Genomic DNA, 24,800 nt, shown 5'->3' with positions numbered 1-24,800 from the left:
TCGTATCCGCGGCCAGGATCAGTCTGTCGATAGGCCGAAGAACTCCAGCGGCGCGGCGAGTCACCATCAGGTGAATGTGCCCGGGGTCGCGGTGAATGGCGATCGGATGGTACACCGACGACTCAGGGGCCAGAGGCGTGGCCGGCCCACGGCGATGATACACGACGGCGGGGTCGGTGAAGCAGGTCGCGCTCGTCGAGGGGCCCGGGTCCGGTAGCGCCGATGACTCAGGGGCGCTCCCGCGGTGGTGGTAGACGAGGGAAGGATCGGCGAAGCGGTTCCCGCGCATTGACGGGGCCGGAGTCGTCGGGGCCTTACGTGGCGCAGGCGCGATCGACGGGGCCGCGCGTGGTGCCGGCGGGGTCGACAGGGCCGCGCGTGGCACATGCAAGGTCGACGGGGCCGCGCGTGGTGCAGGCAGGGTCGTCGGGGCCGTGCGTGGCACACGCGGGGTTGGCGGGGCCACGGGTGACGTAGGCGTGGTCGGTGGGGCCGCACGAGGCACAGACGGGGCCGCGCGTGGCGCAGGTAGACGTGCGAGCGGGGGCGCCGAGGCTACATGTGGCATGGACAGGGTCGACGGGGCCGCGCGCGAGTGCGGTGAACCTGCGCGAGGTGGCAGCAACGGTGCGAGGCGAGGTGTCTGGGAAGGATGGGTACTCGGATCAGTCTCGAGAAGGGAGTCGAGATTGGTGGGTGGGGAGGAGCTAGCAAGGGGAAACACATCTTCGTCGAAAACGACGTGACGGGAGATGATGCGATGGGAGGTGAGGTCAAGGCAACGATACCCCTTGTGGTCAGGAGAGTAGCCAAGGAAGAGGAAGCGAATGGAGCATGGAGACAACTTATGGAGAGCAGTAGCGGAAGTGTTAGGGTAGCAGGCACATCCGAACACGCGGAGGTGGTCGCAAGAGTGGGTTGTGCCGTACAGGGCGAAGTAGGGGGTGGGGTGGTGCACCGCCTTCGACGGTAGGCGATTGAGGAGGTGGGTGGCGGTGTGCAGGGCCTCTGCCCAATAGCTGGCAGGGAGAGACGCCTGGAAGAGAAGGCAGCGGATCATGTTGGTGGTGGTGCGAATCATGCGCTCTGCCCGACCATTCTGGGCGGTGTAGGGGCACGAGAGACGCAAATGAATGCCAACGGTGAGCAAGAATGACCGAGGCGTGGTTGTCGAACTCGCAGCCGTTGTCGCACTGCAGTGCACGGACTGGGCGACGGAACTGGGTGGATACCCAGGCAAAGAAGTGAGGGTGGTAAACGTGTCGGACTTCAGCGGAAGGGGGAAAGTCCAAAGAAAATGGGAGTAGTCGTCCAGAATGACCAGGTAGTATTTGTAGCCAGAGAGGCTAAGGACAGGAGACGTCCAGAGATCACAGTGGACAAGATCAAAGGCCTGAACAGCCCTGGACGTGGAAGTGGAAAAAGGAAGACGAGAGTGACGACCGAGCTGACAAGCATGACAGAGGCGCTCAGAAGAGCCCCGAGTATAGGATATGTCTGAGTGGCTGGAAAGCTGGGACATGACGTCAGGTCCAGGGTGCCCGAGGCGACGGTGCCAAATGGCGGAGGAGGTGGTTGTAGTAGCAAGAGCATGTGATGTGGTGGTGGTAGTAAGTGTAGGAGATGAGGCTACTCTGGTGGGGGGAGTGGAGGGCAAGTGAAGAGAATAGAGGGGGCCGAAGCTATCACAGCGAGCGATCACAGCATGTGTGGGAAGGTGGTGTATGGTGAGACCCTAGGGGTCGAACTCCATAGAGCAGTGATTGTCACTAGTGAAGCGACGAACCGAGAGGAGGGGATGAGTCAGACCGGGAGCAACAAGGACGTCGTTAAGGCAGAATGGTCCTGGAAGAACTAATGCACCTACTGAGGTGACCGGGAGGGTGGAACCGTTGCCTACGACGATGGAGGAAGGATGTGAGGGGTGTGGTGGATGGGAGTGGAATAACGAACTAGTTGTGGGAGTAGTGTGGAAGGAGGCCCCAGAGTTGACCACCCGATCGGTGGGAGAGGGAGACAATGGGGAGGCCGTAAGGTGCGTGGAAAGAGCCAGAGGAGGAGCTCTGACGTGGTTACTAGGGGAAAGGGAGACAACAGGGGCTCGATTGCCAGGGAGGCGATCACTGTACGAGGGAAGACAAGGCGTCCGGACACGTGACGGCCGGCCTTGGGGTGGATTTCGACACAGTCACGAAGGACAGGGCTCATGGCGCGATCGAAGGCCACGAAGGTGCCCTGGACAAGCTGACCATCATAGAGGAGGACACACACGGTGAGCCCATCGAAAGGGGGTGAAGCCATGAGAGAGCGGAGAAGTGAATGGCAAATGGAGTAGCAGAGGGATGCACGGCGTCCAGCGACGAGGGGACACGCGCGCGGGAGAGGAGGGGTAGACATCGCGGCGTTGAGGTGCTCCACGAAGGCATGGAGGACAGCGTGTATGCTGTCGTGCTGCGGGGAGCAGTCCCACTGCGACGAGAAGATGCCGAAGCAGACGAAGCACTGGCGACACGGACGAGGATGGCGGCCGGGAGCAGGCGCGGGTGATGACAGTGGCGTTGTCCTCAGCCTCCGGCATAATGACATAGCACAACCTTGTGGTACTCGTCGCCGACGAAGTGCCCTAATACGACCTGGCCACCTGACGTAGGGCGGCAGCGACGGTCCCAAGACGTTGCCACTTCACGAGGGGGGGACTGGGGAGCGCGGCTCCCGCCGCCGCACGCTGGGCCGGCGCAGACCGGCGGCGCGACGCAGTCCGGCAGGCGCGGGATGGTGGCGCGGCGCGGATCCCTAGGGTCGTCGCAGTCCAGCGCAACCGGCTGGCGTGGGATGGCAGCGCAGCGCGGATGTCGGGTGGGCGCGCCGTCCGGTGGCGCGGAAGCCGGGGTGGGCGTCGCGCCGTCCACGAGCAGGGGGTGGGAGGGCAGGGGCCCGCGGGGCAGCAGCTAGGGCTACGGCCTGCGCGACAAGCTTGGGGGAGGTGAAGCGGCGGCCAGGCCTAGGGGAGGAGGCCAGCGACGGCTGGAGGAGGGAGAGAGGAAAAACTATTGTGGTTCTGATACCATGTAGAATGGGAAAACCCTAACCCTACACTAGGGTGGGCCTGTATATTAATAGATTGATAGTTGGGCCTGGCCCATTATAAACAGAGGGGTGAGATGGTAAATGTACAGGGAAGACCCCCTAAACCCTAATACAGTTCTAACAGTAACAAATATGATTGTGAAATTGAACTTTTTGTACGTTTATTTAATACTCCCTCCGTACCAAAATATAATTCATTTTTAATTAAATATACATTCATTAATTAACCTATAAATGTAGTTTATATGCATGTCTATATTCATTGTCAATTATTTGAATGTGGATAGAAAACAAGAGAGCTAGAAAGAACTATATTTTGGGACGGAGGGAGTATACATGATCTTTTTGTGAAAATTTTAAAATAATGCAACATATCAATCTAAGCATATTTTGGTGATGGGAACACCGGTTCCCCAGGGCCAACAAATTGAAGAACCTAAAAAGAGTAAACACGGAAACATTAATGTCGATGACTTACATGGAACGGACAGAAGAAACATCAACTGGAGGCCCTCCTTCAATTGTGTTGATTATTTCAGTAACAACAGAAGTTGCATCGCCTTTGTATTGTTGAAGTGCTTGCCTGGAAAAAAACGCAAATGTTACAGAAAGTAATGAAAAGCACAACCTACGCTCACAAATTAAATGAAATCCTCAAGTTAATAAATATATGAAAATCAGTGTTTCTTGAGATCAGATTTGCAACCCTCTCCTTTTTGACAGTGGCTACTGAACAAATTCACTCATTGTATCTGCATTGCAACTTTTTCAGCAATCTTAGCTCAGTGGCAAATTAAGTTGAAGTAGAATAAAAAGATTTCATCATGTTCCTATAAACAAACAGGAAAAACAATAACAGTGGAAAATCCATGTACACTTATTGAGAGGTTGACTACACAGAAACTGTTCTTAACATGCATTCTTTTTTTTTCTCGAGCGCTTAGAAGAACTGCGCATCATTATATTGAGAGAGGAAGGTCCAGAGTGGACCGAAATACAACGCCCTGAGGGCAGAAAAAAAACAAAATAAACCAAGACCTAACACCCAAGCCTCCTCTCCAACACCCAAGAAGGTGAAACAAAGGAGAGGGCTGACAAGCCCTACTAGACCCTATTTAAGGTGACAATAAGCCCCAGACTGTCTAAATGCTTTACTCCCGCCTTATTCCAACTGATCAATTCATCTAAAAACAACCTTTTAATCGAGCTAATGGAAGGGCTCACTCCATCAAAAACAGCCTTATTACAAGTGAGCCATAAGCACCAAGCCCCAAGAATTATGACACTATTGAAACTCTTCCTCTTGCACCTTTGCACTTTTTAAAAAGCCTTCCCCCACCACTGAGCAAAGGATTGTTCAGCAACAAACGGAGTGAGGTCACCAAGCTCGATGGACGACAAAATGAGATGCCAAAATTGTCTAGTAAAACTGCAGGTGCAGAGGATATGCTGGACTGTTTCCTGTTCTTGATCACATAGGGGACAACACACCGGGTATTGCAATCCTCTCCTTTGGAGCTTGTCAGCAGTCCAACATTTATTCCGTATTGCTAACCAAAGGAAAAACTTGCATTTAGGGGGAGCCCAAGTCTACCACAATCTTTTCCATGGCTCAAAGGAGATGGACCCCATGAAGAAGGCTCTGTGGACTGGTCATCCATGCTGCACCAACGGCGCTGTTTAATTATCGTTGCGCCCTCGTCGAACGCCAATTGGCAGGTCGCGATGGTCGATGAGTACAAGGCTCTTTGCACCAACGACACCTTGCATATAGTTCCACATCCGATTGGTGCCAAAGTCGTGGCAAGCAAGTGGATCTACAAGCACAAGTTCCACGTTGATGGCTCTCTTGCCCACCACAAGGCATGCTAGGTCGTCTGCAGCTTCTTCCTGTAGCACAACATCAATTACGATGAGATGTTTAGCCTGGTGGTCAAGCCGACCACCATTCGAGTCGTACTCAGCATTGCCACCTCTCGGTCTTGACCCATACGCCAGTTGGACATGAAGAATGTTTTTTCTTCATGGTCACCTGGATGAGATGGTCTAATGCCAGCAACCTCCAATCTTCGTCGACCTCGCAACTCCTAATCATGATTGTCTTCTGTAGAAGACACTATGATCTTAAGCAGGCACCTAGTGTGTGGTACTAGCGATTCGCCACATACATTTGAGGTGTTGGGTTTGCAGCTTTCGCTTTGGACACATCTCTCTTTGAATGGAAAGAGGGTTCTGCCACTACTTACCAGCTCCTATACGTCGATGACATCATCCTCACGGCTTCCTCAACTGATCTCCTCCAGCATGTCACGGTTCTTCTCCATTCGAAGTTTGCCATGATCGACATCAGCAACCTGCATCACTTCCTCGGCATCTCCGCCACACGCTCTTCGACTGACTTGTTCCTCTCTTAGTATGTCGTGGATCTAGTCCAGCGTGCAGGCATGGCCAAGTGTGACTGTATAGCGAGCCACGTTGTCCGCGACAAACGGCCCTCCTGTTGCTGACCCCTCTAAGCACAGGAGTCTTGCAGGTGATCTTCAGTATTTGACCCTGACTCACTCGGACCTGGTATATGCTGTGCAGCTGGTGTGCTTGTTTATGAACAATCCCACGAGTCTCGCCGAGCCTTGATAAATTGTATCCTGCATTATGTCGAAGGCACACTTTCGAATGGTTTCCACATGGCGTCTTGTCACCTCAGTCCACACGGTCCACCTCAAGCTAATGTGTCTTTCTCGGCGGCATCTTGGTCGCTTGGTCCTCCAAGCGTCAAATCATAGTTTCTAGCTCCAGTGCTGAGGCCGAGTATTGTGGTGTTGCACATGCCGTCGCCGAGTGTTGCTGGCTTCATCAACTTCTACAAGAACTTCTCATCCTGATTGCTTCTACGATTGTCATGTATTATACCAATTGCTTCTACGACTGTCATGTAATGCAATAATGTCTACATGACTACTAATCCGGTGCATCATCGTCGCACTAAACACATCGAGATTGATATTCACTTTGTCCGCAAGAAGGTTGCTTTAGGACAGGTTCGGGTGCTTCATGTTCCATCTTCGCATCAGTTCACGGACATAATGGTGCAAGGCTTACCTGTACAAAGTTGTTTACTAAGTATCGGTCTAGTCTTTATGACCGAGATCCTCTTGCTATGACTATAGGATAAGATTAAGATATGTTTCTGTTATTAGAAAAGGATGAGGATAAGATTTGTTTCTGTAACTTCCTTGTACAGCAAGCCTATACATATATATATATATACTCTATTCATCAGCTAGGGTGATGGACCCAACGGTCCATCACCTAGACCACCTGGCTCACACCCCCCCCCCACGTGGCTCGCGTCCTGCACGGCTCCTCCCCCCGCTCGGCTCGTTTCTAGCCCCATTAAGTCATTCTAGTAAATATTAAGTCATTTAAAAAACATTTAGTTATTTATTGTTTTCAAACATTTTTGTGGGTTTTCTCAGACATTTCTTATGTTATTGGTTCAGTCAATTTAGAAAATATTAAGCCATTCTAGCGTCCAGACAACATTTAAGTCATTCTAGGTAACTTTAAGTCATTCCAAAGCCTAGGTAACATAAATATTAAGTCATTTTTAGAAAACATTAAGTTATTATCGTTTCAGCAATTTTTTCTGGGTTTTCTTAGACATTTTTATGTTATTGGTTCAGTCATCCCAAAAAATATTAAGTTATTCTAGTGTACAAACAACGTTTAAGTCATTATATGTAACTTTAAGTCATTCCAAAATCTAGGTAACATTTAAGTCATTTTAGACTACATTAAGTCATTTTAGGTGAGATGGCTCGGCTCGCAGTGGCTTGGCTCGACTCTTGCGCGGAGGCGGCTAGGCAGGCTGGCTCGGTCAGCTTGTTGGACGAGAGCAGGAGAGCCGCGTGGGGGTGGCGAAGCTACGCGCGTTGGGCGGGCGGGTGGGCGCACTAGGGTGGTCCAGGTGATGGACCATTGGGTCCATCACCTTCACCTAGGGTGATGAATAGATCTGCCCCAAGGTGCTAAATAGTTATTTGGCACTAACATGTCTCCACGCACCTTCCTTCCGAGTGCACTTCTCGCGGACAGACGAACGACCTTACACGGTTACATCAACCAGCTTGCTACCACCGACACCAAACCAATGCCCCATCGTCCCACCGAACGGAGACGCACCTTGTCAGCACAATTTTTTCATTTGTATGTTCACATCAATCAATCGACCAGCTAGTAGTCTTGTCATTTATTATTAACAACTCTCTCGTCCAAAAAACACAAACCCATGTCGCCCTTCCCTAGCGAAGGTGTGCCCGTCCTCGGCACGCACACGCTCGCGCCACAGATCCCAACTGCGTCGGTGCCGCCCCCTCCCTCGGCGCCCCTACTTCCTTGGTCATGACCCTTCTCTTTCTCACCGTTGTCGGCTCCCCTCCTCCCTGCGCAGCCATGCCGACTGTTAGAGTGTATGGCCCATGTACGAATACTGTATAGCCACCCTCTAGGGTTGGCCCAATTATGCATTCCACTCTCTCCAACATGGTATCAAAGCGGATGCGCAGCCCTGGGCTTACTGTTGTTGTGCGCGAGGTCGACTGGCGACGAAGGGACAACGCCTCTGCCCTCCTTCCGCGACTGGGCCGGTCGTTTAGCGCGGCGCCCCGTCGTTCGGAGGTGACGAGGCCGCCGTGCAGTGCAACAGGGCTCGTCCATGGCGGGATCTGGCGCGTGCTGGGGACGGAGGGAGCAGCGGCTGCTGCGTCTCGGCTGGCTACCTGCTGCCAGGGGAGGAGGCTCGGCAGCCGTGGCAGAGGGCCTGGAGCGCCTGCTCCGGGCGCGCGCTCCAAGGCGGCCGCGGATCCGCATGCGCGTCGGATGTTGCCGCTACTCCCCTGCGCTAGAACAGAGATGATGTGGAGGGCGCCATCTGCCTGTCCGAGCTGGAAGGCGGCGAGCGCGTCCGCGTGCTCTTGGCGTGCGGCCACGGGTTCCACGGTGCCTGCGTGGAGGGCTAGCTCGCCGTCCCGCCGGACCCGGGCAAGGCACCGGGCCGGGAGTAGTACCGACAGGCGGCGAGCGAGTACCTACAGAGAGAGGAAGTATAGGTGGCTCGACCACCGCATCAGTCGGAAAGAGAGTGAAGAGGTCAAGGTCAAGGTCGGAGGAGGGTGGTGTGGTGGTGGTGGAGTAGGGAAACACGGACTCATCAAACACCACATGGCAAGAGATGAGGACCCGGCGAGAGGAGAGGTCAAAGCAGCGGTAGCCCTTGTGGTCCGGGGAGTACCCGAGAAACACACAGAGGGTGGAACGGGGGGCTAGCTTGTGAGGAGCAGTGGCAGCGGTGTTCGGGTAGCAAGCACACCCAAAGACACGGAGGTGGTCATAGCACAGAGGGGTACCGAAGAGTGCCTAGTGAGGAGTGGGGGCCGAGCACGCAGTGGAAGGGAGACGGTTGAGGAGGTAGGTAGAGGTGTGGAGGCCCTCGGCCCAGAAGCGTGCTGGTAGGTGCGCCTGGAGAAGAAGAGTGCGGATGGTGTCGTTGGTCGTGCGGATCATGCGCTCAGCCTTACCGTTCTGGGAGGAGGTATACGAGCAAGACAACCGCAACTGCATCCCGTGGAAGAGAAAGAAGTCACGGGAGGTGGAGTTATTGAACTCCCGACCATTGTCACACTGAACGGCCTTAATGGTGAGGCCGAACTGAGTGGACACCCAGGCAAAGAAGTGGCGGAGGGTGGGGAAAGCCTCAGACTTGGCACGCAAAGGAAAAGTCCACACATAATGAGAAAAATCATCAAGCACCACAAGATAGTATTTGTAGCCTGACATACTGGTAATAGGTGAAGTCCACAAATCGCAGTGTACAAGATCAAAAGCATGAGTAGCATGCGAAGAAGAAGAAAAAGGAAGACGAACATGGCGGCCTAACTGGCACGCATGACAAAGATGCTCATCATGTGATCTAGTACATGGGATAGTGGCACTACGATGAGACCTTCAGCCCGGTTGTGAAGCCGGTCACCATCCGCACGGTGCTCTCATTGGCCCTTGCTCGCTCCTGGCCAGTCCACCAGCTCGACGTCAAGAACGCCTTCCTGCACGACGCCCTCACCGAGACCGTCTACTGCTGTCAGCAAGCGGGGTTCGTGGACTCCTCTCGCCCTGACATGGTCTGTCGGCTTAATAGGTCCCTCTACGGTCTCAAGCAGGCCCCCCGGGCGTGGCACTCAAGACTGGCTACGTTCCTGGTGTCACTGGGCTTCGTGGAGGCCAAGTCAGACACGTCTCTGTTTGTCCACCATCATGGAGCAGAGACTACCTACTTGCTTCTCTACGTGGATGACATCGTCCTCACCGCCTCCAGTCAGTCACTTCTTCGCCGCCTCATCGACGCGCTTTAGCGGGAGTTTCCGGTCAAGGATCTGGGCGTGCTTCACCATTTCCTGGGGGTCACTGCTGAGCCTCGCCCCTCAGGACTCCTTCACCAGCGGCAGTACACTCTTGACATTCTGGAGTGAGCCAAGATGATTGACTGCAAGCCCTGCTCCACCCTAGTCGACACGCAGGCGAAGCTCTCTGATGCAGAGGGTGACCTAGTCGAGGACCCCACCGGGTACAGGAGTCTTGCCGGTGCCCTACAGTACCTCACCTTCACCAGGCCAGACATCTCCTATGTCGTGTAGCATGTCTGTCTCTATATGCACGACCCCCGGGAGCCCCACCTCGTGGCTCTCAAGCGCCTCCTCCGCTACCTCCAGGGCACTGTAGACTACGAGCTGCTTCTTCACCAGTCCACCTCCTCCGAGCTGGTCGTCTAAACCGGCGATGACTGGGTCGGGTGCCTGGACACTTGGCGCTCCACCTCCGGCTACGCCGTCTTCTTAGGCGGCAACCTGGTGTCCTAGGCGTCGAAGCGCCAGCCGGTCGTCTCCCGCTCGAGCGCCGAGGCGGAGTACCGTGCCGTGGCAAACGGCATGGCGGAGGCTGCGTGGCTCCGCCAGCTCCTCGCCGAGCTCCACAGTCCCCTCTCCAGGAGCACGTTGGTCTACTGCGACAACGTCAGCGCCGTCTACCTCTCCACCAACCCGGTGCAGCACCAGCGGACCAAGCATGTGAAGATCGATCTTCACTTCGTCCGAGATCGCGTCGCCGTCGGCGATGTTCGGGTACTCCACGTGCCGACCACCTCCCAGTTTGCCGACATCTTCACCAAGGGTCTTCCATCCTCGACCTTCGCCGAGTTTCGCTCCAGCCTCAACATCACTAGTGGCTAGTTGAGTCTGTGGGGGGATCCTATGGTGTGATGTACTTCTTCTCTTCGAGTCCAATCTGTGAACTCCGCTACGACGGAAGTTCAGACTGCGGGGGGTGTTAGAGTGTATGGCCCATGTATGGCCCATGTACGAATAATGTATAGCCACCCTCTAGGGTTGGCCCAATTATGCATTCCACTCTCTCCAACATCGACGCTCACCCAGGTCTATTCGCACCCCTGTGTCGCAGATGCATCGCCCCTGCCGTTGTCGGGGCCCTCTCTGTGCCAACACATGCCCCCACAGCCAGCACGGTGGGCCTCCCTACGACAGTTGTCTCCTTCCCTCCCATCGCGCCCACCTCCTCCTCCCTCTTCAGTGCCCCTGACCTGTTCCCCGCCTGTGACAGCAGGTGGGCACACCCACCTCCTGCTCCACCTGCGCCCGCCAACCCTATCTCCAGGACCTGCTAGCCCCGCATTGCCCCCTCTACTTCCGTCAACAGCGCCAGGCTATCCTCCCTACGTGCTGGTCTTGTGTTGGCCGACGCCGCTTCCATTGTCGTGAGCAATCTCAACCTCTTTGCTATGACCACCCTGCCATCAATCCCTTCTCGGGCGTTGCTTCCTACACTGTGGGGCCTGCCTCCGTCGCATGTGTACTATGGCCCAACACAGTCCACACACTCCTCAAGCTCTGTTGCCCCCCTCCACGTCGCTCTCAGTCGTCCCCTTCCTCCCTCAACGCTCGTCCTTTGCTCCGCAGCGGCCCCCGTTCCTCCCTACCGTGTGCGTGTATCCCTTCATAATGGGCAATCTCCCGGGGCATGTTTGTGTCCTGTGATCAGGCCATGAACACGGTTCTCCGTGACTGCGTCAAGCTATAGCATCCTCCGACCTCCGTCCATCCTCAGGAGGACCGCCACGCTACCGGCCTGTTTGTGTTCCGCAGTGCCGAGATTGTCTCCATGATGATAGAGGCCTTGCCATCTCCATTGCACATACTCAATGTCAGCCTACTCACCGCTAGTGGACCCAGCGCTCCTCATAGTTGTTGTGTGGGGGTGCCTCCCCTGGCTCTCTCCTCGTTCCCCATGCCATCACAGCCCACTCCTACCACCAACTGGGTGGCTGACTTCGGTGCCTCGTACCAAACCACTCCTGACACCAATACCGTTTCTTTACCTCATCCCCCTAACCCCACCTCCCCTTCTTCCATCATTGTCGATAATGGGTCGACTCTGCCTGCCACCTCAGTAGGCGACATGGTTCTTACTGGCCCTCAATACCTCAACATCCCTGTTGCCCCAACATCATATAGAAGCTTCTCTCGAATCATCGCTTCACCACTAACAACCACCGTTCTATTGAGTTCGATCCCTGAGGGCTCACCATACAACACCTTACCACTCGTGTCGTGATCGCCCGGTGCGTCTGGTCCCCTATACTCTATTAGCTTCCCCAACCACCTCCCTCATACTTTGTTGCCACACCCTACGCTCTCGACACCGCTCCCTCTACCTCCATTTCTGTCAACTTGGGTGTCACACTCGCTTACCCTATCCTTCTTCCATGTCCCGAGCCGCTCGCCCCTTCGACCTTGTCGACTTTGACCTTTGGACATCACCAATATCGAGCATTTTCGGCTACAAGTACTATCTGATTATATTAGATGACTTCTCTCACTACCTGTGGACCTTTCCCCTCTGCCGTAAGTCTAACACCTTCCTCGGTCTATCTCACTTGTTCGTGTGGGTGTCGACTCAATTTGGTTGCACCATCCGAGGTGTTCAGTGCGATAACAGGCAGGAGTTTGATAACTTCGTGTCCCGTACCTTCTTTCTCTCACAAGGCGTATAGCTGCGGATGTCGTGTCCTCACACCTCTCCTCAGGACGGCTGGGTCGAGCTCATGATTCGCAACACCACCAATATGTTGTGTTGCCTCCTCTTCCAGGCTTCTCTTCTCACCCGCTGCTGGGTTGAGGCACTGAACACTGCCACCTACCTCCTCAATCGCCTTCCCTCAAAGGCGGCCAGCCATCTCACTCCGTTCTTTGCCCTCTTCAGCACCAACCCCACCTATGAGCACCTTTGCGTCTTTGGGTGTGCCTACTATCACAACACCTCCGCTATCACTCCCCACAAACTTGCACCCTGTTCCACTCGTTGTCTTTTTCTTGGGTGCTCCTTTGATTACAAGGGGTATCGGTGCCTCAATCTTCTCACCCATCGCATCGTCATCTCTCGTCATGTTGTCTTCGATGAGGATGTTTTCCCCCTTGCTAGCTCCTCCCCACCCCTCGACCTCAATTCCATCCTTGATATCGATTACGTCGACATACCTTGTCTTCCCCTGCCCTCTTCAGCACCATGTGTGGCCACGTTGCCTCTGGCCGTGCCGTCACCGGTCACCTCTGCCTGCGCCACGTGTTGCCCTGTCGCCTACACCATGCGCGGCCACATTGCCTCTGCTGGTGCCGCCCGTGGCCCCATCGCCTCCGCCTATGTCATAGGCTGCCCCATCGCATCTGCCCCTACCGCATGTGGCCCCGTCGCCTCCACCCGCGTCTATCAACGGCTTGATCCATCGGTTCCCTACGATGGCGGCCCACACCTTGCCCCGACCCGCTCCCATGACGAGTCGTCGGTGTACCAACCGGGCGCCATCCACGCAACCAAGTCGGACACATCCTCGTTCATCCTTCAATGCGGCGACGATGATGTCTACCTCCTCTATGTCGAGACATCGTGCTCACGGCGTCCAGTGTCGCCCTCCTCCAGCGCACGATCGCCGCCCTGCAGCACTAGTTCATGATGAAGGACCTCAGTTCTCTCAACCACTTCCTCGAGATCACTGTGGAGCGTCGTCCCCAAGGTTTCGTCCGCGAGCGTGTCGCCATCGGCGATGTCCGTGTCCTCCACGTCCCGACCACTTCGCAGTTCGATGATATCTTCACCAAGGACCTCCCATCCACGGTGTTCTCAGAGTTTCGGTCCAGTTTCAACATCTAACATGCTAGAGTTGTGACTGTGGAGGGTATTAGATGATTGTGTGTTTATCTCTATTGTAATGGGCTTGGCCCAAACTATGTACTGCCACTATATATATATACACCCCCTACCCAATTAGTTAGGGTTTTCTGTTCTTCCAACAGTATTTATGTATTTCCATAAAATATCTTTTCTTTTATTTTTGTACCAAGTAAAAGTAAAACAAGAAATACAGAAGAATTCTCCCTTACTTGAACTTCACACGAGCTTGAGCATAGTGCTCCATTCGAACTAATGCATGGCCCCATGCAACCCATACTGGTACAGCATCAATCTGAAAATCGATCACAACATTAAATTGCCTTACTATCCGGTATTAAGCATTAAGAATCACAAACACATTGTAAGTTCAATACCTTGCACTTTCTACAAGTATATACAGCCATGCTGTACCGTTCATCGTTGACCAATCTGTCACGTAGTCTACTTGAAGATTCTTTGTCAGCTATATCATCCAGCGAGGCAATAATACCTGATCCCAGCAGGCTTTGAAGAAGCTCTGCACGCCCTAACCACATGTCTGCTTGAGTTAGGAAATCAGACAGCTCATCCAGATACTGGCTCCCAGTGCTTGAACTGCCAGTGTCCACAGAAACATCATCAACTTCCTTACTTCTTTCAGAGCCACTTGACAAATCACTACTACCAACGAGCTTTTTAAATAGATTCTTAGCATAAGAGAGTGCCTGGAAATATACATTAGTGAGTCTCAGTTGATCTACTAGTTATGAACTATAGAGTGCCAACAGTTTGTCATTCTCCAAACCTGTACATAAGTTTCCGTTGCATGATAAGCCCGGGCTATGTTGTCCATAGAGGCATCAAGAGGCAACTGTTGGGAGCTTAGCACAACCTTCATCTGAGTCATACACAATTCAAGTGCACCTTTTGCAGCTACTGACTCATTGGTGCACAAGGATATCAATGCCTACAAAGAGATTTGCAAAACCTTGATGAAATAGATCATAAGAGATGAATTTTGCAATGCATACAATCTTGCTAACAGTTTAACAACACAAGATAAGGCTGAATCACATGCGAGTTAGCTAACCTACTCCATACAGGCACATTGACCAACTTAGCTTTGTAAGATAATTAACAGGCACTGCCACATGTGCCCACTCATAAAACTTGTGTACAAAAAGAAGTACCGCTATATACTACCTTTTTTCTAAACTTTTCAACTACCTGTTAGAAAAGTAATGTATAGTTGCTCAGTTATCTGAAAGAACACCAAGTTGTAAACCCAGATATAAAAACTGTGGAGATCCATAATGAAACCAATGAAATAATTAAACAATTCAAAGTAAAGTCTCTGCATCTATTAGCACCTACGGTCCTTATCTTACCTTGTCTAATTAGAGACTTTCAGGAATAGCAACTGCAAACTGTACAGCCACTTTAAACCATTAATCATATCCAATCATGTTATGACAATTAGACTCAAGATATACTTCAGATTATCCTCTCTTACACATATTTGTACATCAGAAGCAAAAAGGCCTCTAGCTGAGTTGGTTAGGTGGTCTGATTAACACTCCTCAAGTACTGAGTTCGACTCTCTGTGGGAGCAAATTTCAAGTTGGGGTTAAAAAAATCTCCTCGTATGTCCAATGACAAAGCACAAGTCTAAGTCCCGGCTCTAGTCGTGGTCGTTCTCATATGAGCTACTTGTTTTATAAAGCCATAAATAATAAGAGAAAAGGTTTCTTGTGGAAGGTACAGGAGCCAATGGGAATGAGGAAGATAAAGCCAATGGTGGAAATTGCTTGGTATCATGGGCTAAGGTACAAAGACCTTATGTATATGGCGGCCTTGGTGTATATGATCTAGAAAGAATGAGTTCAGCATTACGCATCCGCTAGTTGTGGTCTCTTACTGCTGATCCATCCAAGCCTTAGGCTGATCTTGCTATTCATATTCCTAAACAAGCCCAAGCTTTATTTAAAATGGTTGTCATAGTTAAGTAGTTAACATTGGGAATGAGGAAGATACAAAGTTCTGGACTAACAAGTGGTTGCAGGGCAACAGTGTGGCTGATTTAGCTCCTAATCTTTTTCTGATCATCCTTAAGAGGATTTCCAAAAGGCGTGCAATGGGCCAGGCACTCTTAAACAGGGTTTGGGTTTCAGATATCCAGGGTGCGCTAATTGTTCAGGTTCTAGCTGAATTTCTCAGAATCTGGGAGCTTGTCGAGGGTACAATCTTGCACCCGGATGTCCCAGATCAGATTTGTTGGAAGCTATCTTCTACCGGACAGTACAGCAGCAAATCGTCCTATGATTCAATGATTATTGGTTCCATTAGATTCTCACCCCACCCTGGAAGAGGATTTGGAAAACTTGGGCTCCTAGTGTAGGGTTTTTTTTTCATTTGGTTGGCCATCAATGGTCGCTGCTGGACTGCAGATTGCTTGGCCAAAAAGAGGGCTTCCACATCATGCCGCTTGCCCTCTTTGTAATCAACATATGGAAAATATCAGCCATGTTCTAGTTTCCTGTGTTTTTGCCAGGAAAGTCTGGACTATTATGCTTCAGGCTTATTGTAGTTGTGAGAACTCCCACTGCTACTAGCTTCTTTAATTCCTGGTGGTACCGTGCAGCCAGATCTTTGCCCAAAATGGAGAGAAAAGGATTTAATTCCCTAGTAATCCTAGTGACTTGGGAGCTTTAAAAGTATAGGAATGCCAATGTTTTTCAAGGTGTTAGGCCAGATGTCCAAAGTGTTGTGTCTATGGTGATTACTAAAGGACAAATGTGGTGCTTGGCTGGGGCTTCGGCCCTCCAGAACCTGGCCCTTAAGGCTGGACCACTTGGGGTCGAAATGGGGCCCAATAGTTTTTAAGTGTGGGTTGTATTCCACCCCCCCCCCCCCTCCGGGGGTTGGGTAATCCATCGGGGATTCCTTTTTCTTTCTTAATAAAATGGCGTGCATCTCTCCTGCGTGGTTCGAGAGGAAAATAACAAAACACACTTGCACAAAACCATACAAGAACAATTGAAACAAATATAACTAAAAACTGTTTTTCACAAGAATAAATAAAACCAAGTTCAATTTAGCAAAACATTAATGTAGATTGAAGCAATACAACCTAACAAGAAGTCAGAATAGTTAGATTAGACTGCTAGAAAGCTAACTAGATAGATCCTTAATGCCTAACAAGAAAAAGAAAACTGCAGGCAGACAATTTAGACCAGTGCAAGTTTTAGAGAGAGAAAAAGAGCAGTGCAAGTAAAATTAACGAAGATTGTTAGCATTTGTGGCACATAAAAGCTTGACAGTTGACACAGATATGGAATGAAAGATCTACCTTGAACAGTGTGATATCAGGAGAGGTTTCATATTTATGGGATGAACGAGTTGCATCATCCTTGTCAGGATCTCCCGTCAGCACCCACTCATCAGGAGCAGAGACAAAAGGAAGTCTTTCTTGCGCCTCAGAAGGATATACAGGTGTCCGCTCCTCCTGTAAACCAGGCATTGCTTCCCAAGAGGATCTATCACCTCCAGAGCCTGAACTCTTTCTTTTCCGAAGGATATCTTTTGGGGGTGTTTTAGTGCCACTATCACGGGGGACCCATGAGAATGCTTTGCGTGCTTCTCTCTGAAAGTTACCAAAACTTTGCACAAAATTTGTTTTAGCTGGAGTTGTAGCCTTTTTTTGTTTTGCCCTTGATGCAGAGATATTCGATCGACGTTCCCTAGGAGCTGAGCTAACGTTAATTGAGATTGCTTTTTTAGCATACGCAATAATTAACTTATCATCCCTCAAGGAAGAAAATTCTTTCAAAATCTGCAGCCACAAAATAAGAAACCTTCCATTAGCACAGCAGCATAAACAAGTGAAAACAGACAAGTAAAACAGCTGTTAATGGCTCAGTGCAGAAATAAGATAAATGTTTTTCAAGATTTAATAGAGATGAGGGCAAACACAATAAGAATAGTCAAGTTGGTATACCAAAGAAGCAGACTGGAGTTGTTTCATCATCAACAGTACTTCTACGATCAACTGAGGGTGTTCGTGCAGAGAAGAACAACGCTGTTGTGATGGCAATGGCAATAAGGAAAGAACACGGAGACCTAATGCCCACAAATTAAGCCGTGCAATCTCAGCATCTGATAGATTCCCAACTGTACGCTTGAGGAAGAAATGCACCTGAAACAGAATTCACCAGTGTCATCTCAGGACATGTTTTAGTGCATTTACAAATGTGACCAGGTCTGGCAACATACAAGAAGCTGCTTTGAACGCAGGTCAGGTAATAAATTCATAGCACCAATGGCTACAGGAAGAGCATCATTGGAATCCCTTAAAGTTGACAGAAATCTTGAAGCTGCAGCTGGGCCTCCGCCATTAAGTGGATCAGTGATTAGCAGTTTGACAAGCTGACGGCCTTGCAACTCCCTCCGCAAATCAATTGATAAAGAGGCACTTTCAGCAACCTCCAAAGCAGCGGAAACAGCTCCTTTGGCAGCAAGACGGAGTGCCAAGCCCTCTGGGTCATCTTCACAATCAGCTTCCACCTAACAACATTCAACATTTTTGAGTTAAAAGAATAATTTATGATGAGAAAGACCTGTTCAGAAAAAAAATGCCTTTATGATAAGAAAACAAATTTATATTCCCAATGATGCAGCTAAAGAACATATCATCGGGTTACCTCTTGCCATCTAGTGTAGTGCTCATCAGCACTCATGATATGGCCATACCTCTGTAAAGATTGCTTCATGTGCAACACCTGTTACAAAATGATGCAAACAAAATTATAAAGAAATAAAATAGCTTCCCTATGGCGTGACAGATCTTTACAGCACTCAACCACAGATTGTAATGTGAAATACTATAATTAGCTAGATAAGCCATTTCAGCTATATGTATTGGAACATCTTTAGCTGGCATGTATAATCATGGTTCAATCAGACAGAGGATTTTCAGATGTTTTTTTAACTTCAAATATGAATAAATGCAAGTGAAACTACCTCACTGCGCATAGGATCATTCTCAGGTAAGTGGCACATGCACATAGTTAGAACATTGGTTGCAGCATCAAGGTCCCAGCTGTGCAAGTACTTTAGAGCGAGCTGAGCTGCAACTTTTTTGTCTCTCAGCCTCAAGCAGTACTGAGAAGTATCATTCCCAAGACTGTGAGATCCATATGGATGAATTTGTCCTGTGCCTGGACCTTTTTCTTCCTTCTGTTCGATGAGCAACTGAAGCAAATTATCAGATGCTCCATTGCGCAAACAACGATCAGACACAGCAAGAGCATCACTTAATTTTCCTTCACTAATTAACCTGCAGACACACATTACAACCGATCATCACATGCAGATTATCATGGATAGCCTTTTCAGTGTGCTGAAAGTGTTGGAAAAATCTTTTGTTATCTTTCTTTAAATGTCATATTCACGAACGGATGACCCCTATACAGAAAATGCATGATAGCCAAATGTTACAAATACAATTGACATGATTTATATAGGTGCAGTGTGCCAGTGTTATGACCGGCGTCACCAATAGACGTCGGGCAGTTAGGGCAAAATGCCAAAGATTTTATTAGATATTTTGCATTGTTTCCATAAAATAAGATCATGAATTCATGATTGATTCTCGATAAGGAGGTTTTCATAAAAATAAAGATAGCTTGCTCAGGGGTCAAATAAGCCTCTTTATATAAGGAGAGGAGATATATCAAGCTAATTAAGCAACGCAGTTATCTTGCCTAGACTCAAGGGCCATCTTCCACGTCTCTCTCGGTCGCTTGGAGAGGAGATATATCAAGCTAATTAAGCAACGCAGTTATCTTGCCTAGACTCAAGGGCCATCTTCCACGTCTCTCTCGGTCGCTTACTCCCTGTGCGCTATCGCGGCTCATGTGCGATGCCGGAGGTACGCATCCCAATCATCAATCTTCTACCCGTACAACTTACGCAGCCACAATAGGATTTCGGATCCTATCAATCTGGTATAGGAGATGGCGGGTGACGATGAGTCCGAGCAAATATTGTTGATCACACCATCACCGACCACCGACGCCACCACGAAGGTCCTGGAAGACATCGCCACATAGCCGACCAATCTCTCCACCCACATGTCATTGCCAGAGCACCAGCAAGCATCTTCCTCTATGAGCGCCATGCCCTTGGGTTTCCCTTGCGGGATGCTAGGGTACGGGGTGACGGAGTTCCCGTCCTTCACTGCTACCACTGTGTCGCCCTCCACCAACCTAACCACCGCTCCTCCCCCACCCCCACCGTCTAGTGTACAACATCAGCAACAGTTACCCGTCCACCCCTCTTCCCATCCACCGGATCAATTTTCCCTCCTCGATATCCCCACTGCCAACGTTTCCGTGGGAGCCATTGTTCTCCACTATCGGCATTGCTGGTGTGCTCGGTGGTTTGGGCGTTCCCCGCTTCAGCAAGCTCGACTTCACCTACGACGACAAGGGCCCCTAGAACTGGCTCGACCATTGCGAGCAATTCTTCCGTGTGCAGCGTACGCTTGCCTCGAATCGGGTGTGCCTCGCCTCATACCACCTCGCGAGCACAGCCCGACATGGTACTATGCCCTAGAGCAAGATGAGGACATGACGTCATGGGAGCGATTCGAGAATATTTGCCATCTGCGGTTCGGCACGGCCATCCATAGCAATTGGCTCACCGAACTAGCGAAGCTCCCCTTCCACGCCACGGTCTAGGACTACCAGGAGCGCTTCAATGCGCTAGTGTGCCACACACTGAATCTTCCGTCGATCCAAAAGGTAGACCTCTTTGTCGATGATCTTCCAGAGCACATTCGGGTCAACATGGAGCTCCGGGAACTCCAGGACATGTAGACAACCATGAACCTGGCACGGGCCTACAAGCATCGTGTCACGGCCACTAGGCCAGCCGGTGTTGCGGGCCGCCCAGCCTCCCCATCACCTGTCGTTGGCACTACTTGCCCCACCGCGCGCAACTCTTATGGACGTGCTTGCATCACCTCCAATGGTGGCCCTGGCTGCTCCCTCACGCCAGTTCCACCGCCTCACTCCGGTCGAGATGACTGAGCACCATCGCCAAGGGTTGTGTTACAACTGCAACAAACCAAACGTGTGGTGCCACTAGTGCCAAACTCTACTCTATCTTGAGGTCATCGATTACCTGCTCGATGAGGCACCTTAGGACGAGGGCGCCAAAGGACCCCTTAGGATGGGCCTGATGCCCTAGTCCCCTCCCTCCCACGTCGTCGGCAACATAAACATCTAGGACACCATGCACATCCGCGCCAACATCCATGGTCATTAGCTCCTTGACCTCCTGGGCAATGGCTCGACCCAAAACTTCGTCAATGTCGGGGTCATGCATCCCATCGACCTAGTGACGCTGATAGCACCAACATGCAGATCACGGTGGCCAATGGTGACCGCTTCCCTGCAAGAGCATGGCACATAATGCAGCCATGTGCATCGGTGAAAAGGACTTCACGATCAACTGCTTCAGCATTGACCTAGGTGAGTTCAACCTCATCCTGGGCATCGACTACCTTTGAACCTTGGGGCCCATCCTGTGGGTATTCGAGGGCCTCTGCACAACATTCTAGAGTGGCAATCACCGCATCCTCTGGAAGGGCTCCCCACGCGATAACACACCACAATCGGCGTTGCGACCACCAACAGCCATTGTTGAACCACTGCCTCTATGACATGATCTTTGACGAGCCCAACGGGCTACCACCAGTGCACCCCTATGATCATCGGATCCACCTGCTGTCAGGTACAATGCCAGTGGTCGTCCACCTTTACTGATACCCGCAACTAGAGAAGGATGATCTCGAGCGACAGCGCGCTGCCATGCTAGAGCAGGGCATCATCCAACCAAGGACTTCTTCGTTCTCGACATTGATGCTTAGTCAAGAATGTAGAAGGCTACTAAAGGTTCTACATTGACTACTGTGCACTAAACCATAAAACGTCCAAGGACAAATTCCCCATCCCTATTGTTGATGAGCTCCGTGGCGTCAAGTACTTCACCAAGCTAGAATTGTGGGGCTACGATCTACCACCAGGTGTCGATCCATCCTGAGGACATCAAGAATACGGTGTTCCGTACCGGCCACGTCCATTTCGAGTTCCTTGTCATGCCCTTCGGCCTCTCCAATGCGCTGGCACATTCTAGGCTCTCATGAACAACATCCTTCGGCCCTTCCTCCGCAAGTTTGTGCTGGTCTTCTTCGGTGACATTTTGATCTGCAGCTCGCCATGGCCCGAGCACCTTCAACACGTTTGTCTCGTCCTTGATGCCCTCCACACACATGGCATCCACTTGAATCGGTCAAAATGCTCCTTTAGTGTGCCGTTCGTCGCCTACCTCGGCCATGTTATCTCCTCTGACGTTGTCGCCATGGACAGCGACAAGGTGGAACTAGTCTCATCCTCACCAGAGCCCTGCCTGCCCCAGGGCGTGCGCAGCTTCATGACGCTGGCTGGCTACTACCGAAAGTTCGTATGAGACTTTGGCACAATTGTCGTGCCCTGACACGACTGTTGTGCAAGAATGCCTTGGCACGATTGTCCTACAAATGCCAGACTTTGACTGGCAATTTGTCGTCGACTGCGACGCTTCCGACGTAGGTTTTGGTGCCCTTCTCCACCAGGGGTCCAGTCCCTTGATCCTCTTCGATCGACCTTTCGTCGTCCATCACAAGTTGGCAGCATACGAGCCTAAATCGGCATATAGTCCAGGCTATGCAGCATTGGCGGCCATACCTCTGGGCTCGTCGCTTCCTCGCTCGCATCGACCACTACATCCTCAAGTTTCTCTTAGACCAGCAATTATCAATTGTTCCTCAACACCGATGGATCACCAAGTTGTTTGGCTTTGATTTCATGGTCGAGTATTGTCCTAATCACATCACCTCAATGGCGGACACCCTCTTGCGATGCGACACCGGCACCACCACAAACTCCGAGTTGCACACCCTATTGGGACCCTCGTTCCACCTACTTGACAAGATATATGCCACAACCACAGACGATGAGGCAGCCCACCTCTGCTAACAACTACAAGATGCATCTCTCGAGGCGCTAAGGCAGACTGTCGCAGCTTCATACTCCACAGTAAGCAAGTCTTTGTGCCAGGGCAGCCCGAGTTGCGCTAGTAGGTCCTTGCGCTAGCTTATACTAGTGGCCATGAGGGGATACAAAAGACCCTCCAACAACAACGCGTGGATTTTTTACATGCCCAATGACCAATCATCAAAGATTATGTTTGTGCGTGCGTCCCGTGCCAGCTCAACAAGACGTCGACCCTACAACCAGCTAGTCTCCTTCAGTCGCTCGACATCTCATCCCAGGTGTGGGCCGACATCTCCATGGACTTCATCGACGGCCTCCCTAAGGCCCACTGTAAGTCCATTATCATCGTCGTCGACCACTTCTCCAAGTATGCACACTTTATCGCCCTCAGTCACCCATACATTATTGCATTAGTCGCACGTGCCTTCTTCGAGGGCGTTGTTCACCTAAACAGCTTCCCATCTCTATAGTCACCAACCGCAACCCAGTCTTCATCAGTCACGTGGCGCGACCTCTTCAAGATGACCAGCGCGAAGGTACGCTTAAGCATGGCGTTCCACCCTCAGACTAACGGACAGTTAGAGGTCGTCAATATGGTGATCACCATGTACCATCGTTGCACCATGGGGGACCATCTGCGCACCTGGGTTGACTGGCTTCCTTGGGCAAAGTGTTGCTATAATACTTTGTTCCACATGGCGCTCTCCACCACTCCCTTCCAGGTGTACGGCCAACCCCCATCGCCTTTTCTTTCGAACGCCGCAGGGGCATCTCAAACGGTGGCGGTGGATGCCATCCTGCATGACTGCAACGCCTTCCTCGCATAGGTTCACAAGCATCTTCTCTAGGCCTAGTAGTATGCCAACCGCTACTACGACAACCGCAATCAGGAACTTGAGTTCGTAGTAGGCGAAACAGAGTGTGGCTCCATCTCCTCCACTGACTGACACACTCGCTAGAGTCTCATCCCAAGGGTACGCTTAGGCCACGCTATACCAGTACCTTCCAAGTGCTAGAACGCGTCGAACATGTGGCCTATTGCCTTCAGCTTCTAAGGTTATCTCCAGCAGTCTCTCATATCCTATCTCTTATTTCAAACTCCACTCTATAAACAGTGCAGTTTACAGTGCAAACCAGTGTTCTGCACAGCCATATGTGCAACCTGTTGTAAATGGCCTAAAGGGTGCTCGTCTCCATGATGTGTTCCACATGGGGCTGCTCAAGCCATTCCACGGGGACCCCCAATGACTCCATCTATGCCACCCATACAGGATGGTGACCATTGCCTGAGTCAGAGCGTGTTTTGCGCACCCAACTACGTCAGGGCTCCTAGAACGTCCTAGTTCAATGGCATTGTCTGCCCAACAATGAAACCACTTGAGAGCTATTTCAGCAATTGAAGGACCTCTATCATGACGTCAAACTCAAGGACGAGTTCTATGAAGAGACGGGAAGATATGTTATGACTGAGGTCAACTAAAGGCACCGAGCAGTTATAGACGAAATGCCAAACATTTTCCTTATTTAGATATTTTGCATTGTTTTTTCTCTTTTTTTCTCGAATACGTAGGAGAGATGCATATCATTATATTAAGAAAAGGGGGAGGGTAAAGACCCTATTACAAAGAGGACACACGCAATTGTCACCTGATACAATCAAACACTACCACGACCAACACACTAAAAGCCTAACCACTGACCTAAAGAGAGGAGAGAGCTTTAGCGTCGGCCATAGACCAGTACAGAAGCTCCTCCTCAACCACTATATAAGAGCAGAAATAACAATAGGACGACACTTATCAAACACACACTTATTCCTATGCTTCAGAATGATCCAAGCGCCCAAGATGACCATGGAGTTGAGACAATTCTTGAGGTGAACTGCAACTCTAGAACAACTATTCCTCCACCAGGTTTCAAAGGAGAGATCAACTTGTTGGGGAGACAGATCCTGCAGATTCGCTAGCCTGAGGAACACAAACCAAAATTGTTTGGCAAAGACACAAACCACCAACAAGTGATTGACGGTCTCGAAAGCTTGATGACAAAGAGGACATCGCTCTAAATGAGACAGACCTCTCATGGCCAGCCTATCTGCAGTCCAACATCTGTTATGCTCAACAGGCCAAATGAAGTAGATCATAGCACGCTAGGCCGAGCTAGCAGTGTAAGATCCGGAGGTGTTAAACCTCCATGTGTGCTTATCTTGCACCCCATGATGAAGAAATATGTTAGAAAGCGATTCGCATAGATCCAAGAATTCTGCCAACACCGTTACAGTGAGAGCACCTTTTAAATCAGCGACCCACTGAAAATTGGGCAGGGCCTCACTAGTCACTAACG

The 24,800-nt window shown here is 50.8% G+C and overlaps 1 protein-coding gene across 5 annotated transcripts in view; it reads right to left on the bottom strand.

Moving 5' to 3' along the window:
* LOC103652610 (uncharacterized) overlaps positions 1–24,800 on the bottom strand; it is a 77,935-nt gene that overhangs the window by 16,456 nt on the left and 36,679 nt on the right. For all 5 annotated transcript variants that reach the window (XR_004857394.1, XR_002268248.2, XM_020550577.2 and 2 more), the window contains 9 exons: positions 18,379–18,694; positions 18,060–18,137; positions 17,632–17,922; positions 17,357–17,554; positions 16,709–17,191; positions 14,165–14,326; positions 13,755–14,084; positions 13,590–13,672; positions 3,566–3,670 (listed from right to left, as the gene is read on the bottom strand). Coding sequence is in view for 3 of the 5 variants with exons in the window: in XM_020550577.2 (XP_020406166.1) it covers positions 3,566–3,670; positions 13,590–13,672; positions 13,755–14,084; positions 14,165–14,326; positions 16,709–17,191; positions 17,357–17,554; positions 17,632–17,922; positions 18,060–18,137; positions 18,379–18,694 (2,046 nt within the window). In the remaining 2 variants the exon portion in view is untranslated. The remainder of the gene's footprint in view (positions 1–3,565; positions 3,671–13,589; positions 13,673–13,754; positions 14,085–14,164; positions 14,327–16,708; positions 17,192–17,356; positions 17,555–17,631; positions 17,923–18,059; positions 18,138–18,378; positions 18,695–24,800) is intronic.

The sequence above is a fragment of the Zea mays genome, chromosome 3 (assembly GCF_902167145.1).
Source record: "Zea mays cultivar B73 chromosome 3, Zm-B73-REFERENCE-NAM-5.0, whole genome shotgun sequence".
NCBI classification, from domain to species: domain Eukaryota; kingdom Viridiplantae; phylum Streptophyta; class Magnoliopsida; order Poales; family Poaceae; genus Zea; species Zea mays.
The sequence above is the reverse complement of the archived record's forward strand: the minus strand, read 5'-3'. Positions and strand labels throughout refer to the sequence as shown.